This window comes from Botrytis sinoallii (assembly GCF_014898435.1).
Source record: "Botrytis sinoallii strain Bc 23 chromosome Unknown BSIN_002, whole genome shotgun sequence".
NCBI lineage: Eukaryota > Fungi > Ascomycota > Leotiomycetes > Helotiales > Sclerotiniaceae > Botrytis > Botrytis sinoallii.
The window spans coordinates 242,889-255,412 of NW_024066029.1; the positions used below are offsets into that span (position 1 = coordinate 242,889).

Here is a 12,524-nt window from a genome sequence, read left to right on the forward strand (position 1 = left end):
CAATAATCAGATACGTAGCGACTGGCCACTTACACCAAATCAACTTCAATCCGAATAGGATACAATAGTATATATCAATCATATCCTATAAACACAATATAACTTTATTAACCTTCTTACTAAATCCAGATTTTATACTAGGATATATTCAAACTATACAAAACTATACAAATTCCAATCTACTCCAATACCCTGAAGATAAGCTCTCCACCCCAATCAATCTAAAATCTGTATCGAATAGTTATAAGCATTCTAAACACTTTCCTGATCGATAACAATCAATCTGATTATCTGTTGATATCCAAATGGCATACAAAACAAAACCCTCTAAAACAGAATTACAAATCCTTAAACAGAACAGTCGCAAAATCGCCATAAGCAATATTGAGCGGGGAAATACCAAAGACAACAAGCCCCTGATTAGCTAATATTACACTACTATAAGCGGCTGGAACGCTAGCGGCCTGTAGGCCTGCTTCTTAATACATCTAGAATACCCCTTGGGAGATCAGATATTAGACGTTAATCACTATAAATAAATAAATAAATAAATACAACGATTCAGCACAGAATGAATGGTTTAACTCTTTATATAGAATATCGATATAAAATCTATAAGATTATAGAATTAAAAGAGAAAGTAATTATTCAATATATAATTAATATAAATGATAAAGGATTTCCGCCTAAACTCAAAAATATGAAAGATATAGTAAATCATATTCTTGAATTAAGAGGTATAAAGCCTATTGGAAAACTCTGAACGCATTGATTTATAAAGTATCGAATCGAATTAAAGATGTATTTTAGTTATATTTATAACTTTCAAAAAGCTTTCTATAAAGATTCTAAGCTTATTAAAAAGTGATTTCGATTAATTTCGAATATGTAAGTGAAATATGGTATTCTCGATTGTGATTTCTACAATTTCAACAAAACGGGCTTTATGATGAATATAATATGCTCTGGAATGATAGTAACTAATACTAAACAAAAGAGCAGAAGTAAGGTAATACAATCAAGCAATAGAGAATAGGCTATAGCGATTATATATAGTAATAGGGAAAAGTGAAACTATATTCCTATTTCTAGTGATTCAAGAATAGATTCATTTTTTCAATTGATATACCGAAATCGGTTTTCCTATGGATTAGGCTATTAAACCTATATCTAATAGATAGACAAATAATAAAACAGATGTCACGGGGTGACACTAAGCCCTTTCTGTCCTGTCCTGTCCTGCTATATATGTGAGAGTAAGGTAGAACTTCCAGTTCTACCTCCTAGTCTTTTGGGCGTTTAGCTCAGCGGTAAAGCTTCTGAATACTCCCAGAAGTGATCCCGTGACAACAGATTTAGAATAATTGAAACACTTCGATAAGCATATTAAAAATCGAAGAAAAAGCAAATATCGAATATTAGTGCTAGATAGATATAAAAGCTACAAATCAAATGGTTTTCAGGAATATTGCAAAGAAAACGATATTATATACTTAGATTTATTATCATATTCAAGTTATTTAACTCAACCACTTAATATGAATTGTTTTGATAATCTGAAACGTTTATATAATAATTAAATTGATAGATTTATCAAGGTATATATCAATTATATTTCGAAGGTTGAATTCTTTATAGTTTTTAAAACTATATATAAAGAATCAATCACAATTCAAAATATAAAATCAGAATTTCGAAGAGCAGGTTTAATACTCTTTGATTCCGAAATTGTATTTTCGAAACTAGATATTCGAATTTATATATTTATTTCCCCTTTTCTCTCTTTCGATTTAGATTAATGGATCTCTCAAATCCTTTATAATCTAATTGAAACTCTTTTTTAATCAATATTAATTAAATCTCGAATAACTTATTATCAATCAAACTTCTCTATACCTATATTTAAAATTATATTAATTCTAGTTAAAGGTATAAAAAGATTAGCTTATAAGAATATACTTTTAAATATAAAGATTTATATACTTCGAAAAGCAAATAAGATATTAAATAAATATCAATATACAAAAAAAAACCCAATTATATTAAGAAGGAGTACTTACTAAACAAAAGGCTTTTGATATATTATCTCAGCAAAAAATTGATATTTAGATTCAATGTAATAAGCATTAAAATAAAGGAAATCCTAATAAAAAAGCATTTTCTAATAGGTATTATAATAAATATGGAAAATCAGATTACAATTCAAGAACTTATCAAAATAATATAATAGATTCTAGATTATTAGATTCTTAATAGTTTCAATTAATTAATTTAATAGTTATAAAATAATATGGATTTGAATACAATAATTGAGATGAAAGTGGTCTACATAATGATATGGCTCACATAATAATAAACCATGTTATCGAAATAATCTTATACTCACTTATTTACATAGATACTTACTTACTATACCATTTCCCTCACATAATATATATATTACTCATCAATCCCAAGTATCAACTAAATATAAATGAAAACCCAACACTGTAGAGAAAACCCTTAAAGTCAAGTCATCTGCTCCCAGGTGTAACATGTCAGCTTTGCGCTTTGGAGTGAGCTGATGTCAGTCAGGGCTTGGTTGTGTGTACTATGGTTTTGGGGTATGCATGGAATGGGAATTGGGATAGGATGATGGGGTGAGATGGGGAGATGGGGAGATAGGGTTCTTTTCTGATGTGTGTGGATGGGGGGTTGTAGATGTAGATCTGGGTGTGTATCTGTCTATGGCTAGCTAGCTCTGGATACCTAGGTATAAATGGATATGGATATAAAATAATCCTCACCATCACAATCACAATAATTACAAGACGCGCACACACACACACACACACACACACACACACACACATCAGAATCCACAAGAAAACCCAACAGGGCTGAGAATCAGATCCCCCAGTCTTGATGAGAGCTGGAAAGATCGCATGATGAATAAATACCTGGGTAGACAAATGAATGAATGAGTGAATGATAGATATCTTATGCGTTGTACAATAATTACTCGTATGTATGTGTTATGTGTTATATATGTATATCGTGATCATTTTCGGGATTGATTATTCATTAATTTGTTGATTCATTTATTTACGAGTACTATTTGCTATTTATTACTCACTCTCACTTATTATCAATTACCTGTTCAGCCTATCTATCCTATCCTGAAATTTTATATATCCATATCCATCCATATCGTACATCAAGTACGAAATAAAGATCACCACCTGCAAACCAAGAATGAATGAGTGATCGATCATCTGCAAGCCAACTAAACTAACCCCATGCATATCCATCCCATCCCATCCCATCCCATCCAACCGGTTCAGTTCGGTTCGCGATCCCCGGGTTTTATGTTTCATGTTTCACGTTTGCAGTTGGGGTTGGAGGTAGCTGGTGTGTATGTGTGTGTGTGTGTGTGTGTGCATGTGTTCGCCATTTTGCTTAGCGGGTTAGATGGGGTTCTCGATTTATTTTTATGATGAGGGCGAGTAAATGGATGGATGGGTGCGTTTATTTTTGGGTTTGGGTTTGGGTTTGGGTTAGAGGGGGGGATTGAATTTGATATAGAGAGTAGAGGATTGAGTGAGTGTTTGATTTCTTGTTTCGGAGCGTAGCGAAAAAAACTTATACATCAGATTTTACGGACTTTTTATATAACGTAATACACATCATATTTTCTATACCTAGGAATTCAATTTGTATATAATCATATAATATCTTTTATTATAGATTTAATAACGAATTAAAAAAAATAAAGAATTGGAAAAATAAAGAATAAAGTTTATCTTTAATCCTTTAATATTAAAGACTTACTAATAACTTACTAAAAGCTTATTATTATTATTATTATTATTATTATTATTATTATTATTATTATTATTATTATTATTATTATTATTATTATTCTAATTCTAATTCTAATTCTAATTCTAATTCTAATTCTAATTCTAATTCTAATTCTAATTCTAATTCTAATTCTAATTCTAATTTTATAATATATGATATATATGAGGGCTAGCCTTCAAGTCCCCAATCCTTGCTACGCTCGAGTTTAAATCTATATATATATATAATTAATATTATTATTACTATCTTTTTTTTTTTTAGTTAGATTTATTAGATTTATTAGATTTATTAGATTTATTAGATTTATTAGATTTATTAGATTTATTAGATAGTAATTGAGAGGACGAGGCACAGGTACTCTGAAAGGTCCCAATACAAAACTGCAAAGAATGGGACGGGCGATCCCTGCCACCGAGCGCCCCAGACTCTTACGGCCTCACTTCTCTCCCGAGTGCCGCACCGATCCAACGAATGGTATGGACAAAGAGGACGCCGCGAAAGCATTCAAGGAATGGTGGGACTTAATCCCCCAAGAAGACTACTCTGTGTTTTCAGACGGGTCTGAACAATACGACGAACACGGTCACCGCGTGGGGTACGGCTTTGCAATCTACCACAGCAAGCAACAGATCGATAGCGGCTACGGCCGTATACGCGAACAGTCGCATGTTTTTGACGCTGAGGCGATCGGCGTGTGGCGGGGACTAGAACACCTTCTAAACATCATTGATCGCCCCTACCAGAAACGAATATAGTTATACATTAATAGCACCTCAGTAATCTAGGGAATATAAGGAAACACTACTGCCTCCTCTCAATGGGCATATTACAAATACCATCAAGCGATACAACACTACAATATTGTAATCAAGTAGTCCCCTAGATATACTGAGATTGAAGACAACAAGACAGCCAATCGCCTCGCTAATCAGGATACGGCTGGGCCGCTTGATCCTAGCCTATTCTGTCTTTTTATAGTCAGTAGCTCCTGTTCTGTCCTATATGCTAAATGTCGGCACTCCGAAAGCAGATAGTGAAAGGAAAAAAAAGGCCTGATTTCCGAAATATATAATATATGGAAACTGATATATAATATCTTGAAACTGAAAAGCCTCAAGCTTTTTTGTAAAGTATTATACAAATTCATAACAATACAGACCAGATATAGTGACTTTATAGTTTATTATATCAGATTCAATCATGAAAATAGTACAAATACCTGTATATACAGGATTGAGAAAAGTCCATTATATTTCTTTCAATATTCAATCAATAATCAAATGCACAGCGATTGACCGCTTATATCAAATCGATTTCAATCCGAATGGGATGCAATAGCATATATCAACCATATCCTATAAATATAATATAGCTTTATTAACCTTTTTGCTAGATCCAGATTCTATACTAGAATATACTCAAACTATATAAAACTATACAAATTCCAACCTGTTCTAATACCTCGAGGATAAGCTCTCCACTCTAATCAATCTAAGACCCGCACCGAACAGCCATAAGCGCTCCGAGCACTCTCCTGATTGACAGTGATCGACCTGATTATCCACCAATACCCGGATGGCATACAAAACAAGGCCCTCTAAAACAGAACCACAAACCCTTAAACAGAATAGCCGCAGGATCGCCATAAGCAATACTGAGCGGGGAAATATTAGAGGCAACAAGCCCCTGATTAGTTAACATTATACTACTATAAGTGACTGGAACACTAGCGGCCCGTAGGCCCGCTCCTTAGTACATCTAGAATACCCCTTGGGAGGTCAGATATTAGATGTTAATCACTATAAATAAATAAATAAATAAATTAGATAGTAATTCTTTATTTTAATTTCCTGTTTTTTCTCATATAGATTTTAAATTTAAATTTAAATTTAATTCTTATTATTCTTGCTTTTTAATATTTTAACTCATTAATTAGTAAATAATAGAATAATAGAATAATAGAATAGTAGTTTCTCTTAAATTCTTATTTAATCTTTTATTTAATCTCTTATATAATTTTTAATTTATTTTCTTTTTATAAACTTTTATATATAGATTCTAATATAGATTCTAATATAGATTCTAATATTAAAAAACATTTAAAGTAATTATATCTTAAGTATTCATATCTTTATTTATAAATATATTTTTAAATATATCTCTTTTCAATTCAATCAATTAATTTCATTACTATTATAAGACTTATCCTAAAACTAATAATAGTATTCAAAAATTCTTAATTGCTTTAATCTAATTGCTTTTTTTCTAATAGAATTTCTGTGTGAATAAGAGTATTCACTTCAAAGGAATAACTTCAATACAATGATTACTATATCAAAGGTATTAAGCGAATGCAAAAGAGACTAGTTCTTTCAGTAGTGCCTATATAAGGCCTACTATTTTCCCACTTAACTAGCTCTTTAAATTGAATACAAACAGACATTTAGGGGCCTACTAATAGTAGGAACAACGTCTTCTGTATCTTTCTCGAACCAACAATTTCCTTTTCTTTTGAGATTATATATTAAATTGAAACGGTTTTGTGGGTTTTTCCTTTTGATTTAATAAACTTTCTCTTCTCTATTTGATTAGAAAAATGAAGTTTTAATTAATTAAAAGTTTTGTATATTACTTATAATTAAACAGAAAGGGTTTTATAATTACATATTATAAAAATGATTTGATTATAAAGATAATTTTGTTTATATAATGTGATATAAATCGAGTACCGTTAATTCCCCGAATTTATAAAAGTATATAGTTCTAAATTTTCCAAAATCTTTATACAAATTGATAGAAATCGTCTAAACTTTAATTTTAATTTATTATATAATAAATTCATAAATTCATATAATATATTTAATGAAAATGAAAAGGCTAAAGGTATAAAACAAGGTTAAATGCCAAAACTGAAATTGTATATATAAGCAATCCCTATATATAGGTATTTAAGTTTTGAAATTTTTAGGCCCTTATATCCAGGTTCATTTGTACTTACAAATAGATAAGATAAACAAAATGAATAAGCGACGCATCGCATGGTGTAAAATGGAATGGAATGGAATGAGCCTCGTAAATCATAATATACGCTTATAGCTCGCTATATATATAGATTTGTATATTGTGTATTGTGTATTGTGTATTGTATATGTGTATGTGTATATCAGCTGATGTGATGTGATGCGATTTGATGCGATTTGATGCGACTTGATTTGATTTGATGCGATGCACTGAGGGAAGTCCCTGCAGGAAGATCGTCGGGTTTTATTTTATTTTATTTTGGTGCGGGTTGTGGGTTGTGAGTTGGGGAGAGTTGGGAATGGGGAGAGGAGGAGAGTGTGTTTTTGGTGGGTGATGTTTGGTGGGTGATGTTTGGGGAGAGGTAAGGCGAGGTGAGGAGATGAATTGGGATAAGAGAGGTCATTTGGAGGAGGGGATCATAGGTGATGTGTGTGATGGATTGGATGATTGAGAGTTGATGAGGTGTATGGATGAATGGGATTGGGATTGGGGATTGGGAGGTGATAGATGGGATAGAATGATGATGGGATAGGATGATAGTATAAGGGTTATTGGATTGGTGATTTTATAGAGGTGGAAGAAAGATTACTCGATAGATAGTTGGTAGTTGGTAGTTATTCTTTGTAGATGTATGATATTTTATTTGAGGATATTTATTTGAGGATATTTATTTGAGGATATTTATTTGAGGATATATGAGGATACTTGAGAATACTCATTTTTTGAATGAATGAATGGGATTGAAAAATGGAAATATGGACCGTGGCAATGAGATATAGGATATAGGATGTGAATCAATGAATCAATGAATGATTGAAAATCCATCTAATCTGAACAATTGGGGGATCCCGAATTCCATCTCAATCCTCATCAAATCCCATCTCAATCTCCATCCCCATTAAAAAAATCCCATGTCATTAGACAAGTAAAGCAAGACACGTTGAACGGATATCAAACTCTCACTAGGTACTCTCACTCCTCTCACTACTCTCACCAGTGTCACATCTCAATACCAGAGGCTGGGAAAAGGGTACCGTGTTCCAATGAATCATATCATGTGCTTGATGAATGCGGGTTAACTTTTCTTCTGGTCTTCTCCCATCGGTACTCAGTCAGCGTGCGTCCGTCCATCAGTCAGTCCGTTAGTAGTACATTTACTACATTTACTAGATTGATGTTATGAAATAGAACCGTGAAAACCGTGAAACCCATGCAAACCATACAAACCAAAAGATAATCCTCGGATCTCGGTGATGTGATTCATCGTCGGTAGAAGAGTGATACTTACTTACTAGGTAATTAATGGATTTCAGAAGAGTTATCACGAATGGAACGGGGGATCCTGGATAAGAGGTTCATCGCCACGGAATGGGCGTAGAGGGTGGGATAGGGTTAATAGGATAGGGTTTATACTTGTACACTTCGGTCTCTGGATGGTGGATGGATGAATAGATAGCCGGGAGGGAGGACTTTCATGATACAATGGACATGTGATGTGCTTTTGGGATAGGGCGGTAATGCTGAAGGGAGGGGAGGAGATACAGAACCACTTGTCAATAATGCATTGATGGCTGTGCTTATGAATTGAATTGAGTTGAGGTGAGTTGAGTTAAGGCGAGGTGAGGCGAGTTGAGGCGAAGTTTAAGAAGGTCTTGATACTTTATCGTCCTCATGATATGGATGTTGGTTGGGGTGATGATTGTGTGGAGTAAGATGAAGGGGGAGGAGGGCAGTGAAGGGAAAGCCTCGGCGTGTATATTTGAGTTGATTGATTGATTGAACGGGACTCAATTATAGTTATACCATCCATACTCGATCATACTCAATCATACTCAATCATACTCAATTATCGTAATACCATCCATACTCAATCATACTCATATCATCCATACCCATACTCATACTCATTCAAACTTACGTACTCATCATCTACCGATTGATTTGCCCAATTGTTCTCGAGAGATTTGATATGAACGAGTAAGGTACAAAGATGAACCTTTTCACTCAAAACAACTATAGTCATAGCTCACAGCCATAGCCATCGCCATAATTATAGCCATAACCATACCATAGCCATATCCATATCCATACCATAGCCATATCCATACCATCCATAGTCACAGTCAGAACCATCGCCATCGCCAGAGAAGTCATGGAATATGAAAGCAATGACCTTTCATCGGCTTTCCATCAAAAGATACTCGAAAGGGAAAGGAGTCCTTGGGATCAATCCTCACATTATATCCTCATTGTGCTTAGTCTCCTTCAATTATTACTCCTTTTCCTCTAGCATCAATTTCCCCCATCACGATTCAACTCCCATCCACTATCTTGTCTGGACCTCATGGCTTCTTTCAATCCGAACCAGGGGTAAAAGAGATGGAGACAAGGATGGCGAAAGTTTGGAACCGATCTTCAGGTTCTTGAGCACATGATTGAACTCCTTGACAATTTCCCCATTGCACTTAAACTCATGTAAAGCAGCTCAAATAGGCTTAGGGCCATTGGACTCCATACGAAAAAGGGCCGTTTACTTAACCCAATGAAGGAATAAACTAAAATGACTGAATGATCGAGAATCGACCGATCGGTCATAGATCGTGGCATGAATTTGGAATGGATCTAAGACTAAATGGGATATGACTCTTTTCAAAGGGGTAATTACCAGATGACACTAAGGAATTAATTACTCTCTCCAAGACCGAGAACCCTCACCCACTCACTCACTCACCCACCCATCCTCATTGAGATCCACTCCCACCGGGGAAGAGAAGAGAAGGGAAAAATGAAGAGAAGAGGAGAGATCTAGCCTTTTTCTCACTTACTCATAACCTCATCACCCTAGTTAGACCGATCATTAACCCCCTCCTCCACCACTTGAACTTGACTGGATTTTAATTCACCGACCATAAGAAGAAAAGAGGAAAAGCAGGAAAGTAGGAAAGCAGGAAAATCGTGTGCGAAAAGAAAAGAATATTACTCAAAGCGGATCCACACTACTGGATTATTATTTTTTTAATCTTTTTTTTTTTTCTCTTCCCATTCTTTCCTTTTCCGCCTTTCTGCTGGTAAACCTAAAAAGGTTCAAGGTAGTTCAAGTTCAGTCAAAGTCAGGCAGTCTAAAAGAAAGGCGACCAGCACATTACATTACATGACATTACTTGGATATAATATCTATCAAATATCACCACCACCACCACCTCCACCTCCACCTCCACTTCCACCATCACCATCACTTTACCTACCAACAACATAATCAACCCTCTTCCTATTCAACATCAATCAACTCATTCAACACTCACACTCACACTCACATCTACCAAAAAGAAGAATATCTTCAAGAACATTCTCCTCTCCTCTACCTCTTCCTGCACCTCGCCAGAAATTCCCATCTCGATTAAAACGGACCCAGAAGGAAAAAAAGGCGATTGATTCCGAAAACGCTTATTTCACACTATACTTATACTTTACTTCACCCACATCCGGTCCATCAACCTCTTTTCCTCCCCACGTCTTCAACCCCAACTTAAACCTACAAGTACAACTCTCTCCTCCTTCTGCATCAATCCCTCGAATACTTTTCTCCCTCGACCGACCGTTTATTCAACCTTTCACTCTTCGATATTGCCTCCACCAAATTGAATCACTGTCAAGAGATTCTACACGATTACACAAATTCAATCATCAACATAACAAACCAACATTCCTCCACCATTTCGCGATCATATCGCGACTCCTTGCCGCAGTCGTGCCTTCACTTTCATAACAGCTCGTGCGTTCGAGCAAATTTTCGATTCCACAATACAATCACTATGCCTTCCAGATTAAATGCGCCGGTCTTGACCGTTGACGCCGGACTTATCCATAAAGTCGACACCAGAAACGTCGAGAACCTCTACAGCATGTGGACGGGTAAGTTTACTTCTCTCTGCCAACATTCACTCGTGAAATCATTCGCGTCATGACATTCCCATCATTCACTGTACTGACTAACATCCCTTGCCACAGTTTTCTCTAGATGTGCTGGATCCTTAGAAGAAGGTCAAAGATTAGAAAACTTGAGTTGGAGATTATGGAACAGAGAAACCTTTTGCTGTGAACCAACTTCAGAAGCAAACACCACCACACCCATCATTTCACGATCCTCAAGAAGCTCCGCAGGTCTCGACTCGAATAACGTCCCGGAATTAAGTGGAAGTTTGGATTCGCTCGTTGATGAAGAGGCCATCGAATTCGAAGAAGGTTCCGATTCTTCTCCTCTCGATATCTCACACCGACAAATTCACAGACAAGATTCTTGCAATAGCAGAAGTCGAGGAAAGGAACGTCACATTACACCGGATGACCTTGAGAAGATGGTTATCACTATCAAGGAGAAGAAAGATTTGGCTCCTCTTACAATCTCTACACCTTACCTTGCGCCACTCGCCGAGAGAATCCCAGAATTCATTCAACCCAAGTATGAATCACCTGCCATGCCCTTAAATGAGTCTTTCTCAATCAACTCACCACATCAATCTGCCACCATGGAATCATCAAGCAGTAACTCTGAAAAGAGTGCCACTTCAGTTGTCAAAGGTTTCTCTCTCTCCCCCGCACACGTCAGCAGTTCAATGCGTTCCATCCCACTCAACACCGTACCATCGTCGATCCCAACTGCCGATATTCTCGCCACAGATTCAAAAGCACTTGCGCCCAAGAAGAAGCAAATGTTCGCTCTTGGTGGATCTTCCGGTGAAGACTCACTCAGTGAACAAGCAGTTTCTATGGATGACAAACCATTAACACTCCAACAAAAGAAGAAGCCAGCCAAATTCAGCTTTGGTGGATCATCAAACGAAGACGAGAGCTCTCTACCAAACAGAATGCAACCACGTAGTGCATTAACTGACAAACTTCAAAAGCCTTTGGCCAAGAAGCAAACCTCTTTCCAAGAAGAGGTTGCCACTAGAACCATTCAAGAAGAAGCATTCGATGACGATGTCTTTGAGACAGATGATGAGGATGATGTCGACGAATCTGCCATTGACGATGACGATGATTCCTCTGATTGGGAAGATTCAGTTGAGGATTCTGGAAACGCAAGTATCGATGACAAGACCTTCTTTCAACGAGTTGATTCAAGACCTCAACTCACCTCCAGACGATCATTGATCACTACAATGCTTCACCAAAACGATCGTGCTCAAGCACTTGCCACCGAAGCTTCTCGATCGACTCCAGCTCTTCGAAGATCCCGCAACTCTTCACCAAATGGTCCTTCCCTCGCAGCATCACCGGAATCCGATGAGACCCCTCTTATGATGAGAGGACTCAGACCAATTGCTGAAGTTCCTCGTGGAGCTCAACCAATTATCAAGACAACCACCAACACTACCGCACATCAACAAGCACTTTCACCAAGAACTACCAGAAGAAACATGCTTGCAACTGAATTGACTGTCAGTCTTCGACAAAACCTCCTTTGGGAAAGAAGACAAAAGTCATCAGTCAATGAAGCTGCTGCAGCTCTCAAACGAAGACATACTGCACATGATGTTGCAAACCTTAAACAATACCCAGAGAATGTTTATATGGATAAGGATGATCAAGCTCTTAACTCAAGCTGGAATCAATATTTCAGTCAAGGGTTGGGAGAATATCATTCCAAGGGATGGTAA

The 12,524-nt window shown here is 36.1% G+C and overlaps 1 protein-coding gene across 1 annotated transcript; it reads left to right on the forward strand.

The window, feature by feature from the left end:
- Positions 1-10,676: 10,676 nt before the first annotated feature.
- On the forward strand, positions 10,677-12,524 carry EAF02_001317 (uncharacterized protein; the record flags this gene model as incomplete). Its single annotated transcript, XM_038897365.1, has 2 exons — positions 10,677-10,776; positions 10,873-12,524. 2 exons carry the CDS (start codon positions 10,677-10,679, stop codon positions 12,522-12,524), a joined length of 1,752 nt encoding a protein of 583 aa, XP_038762340.1.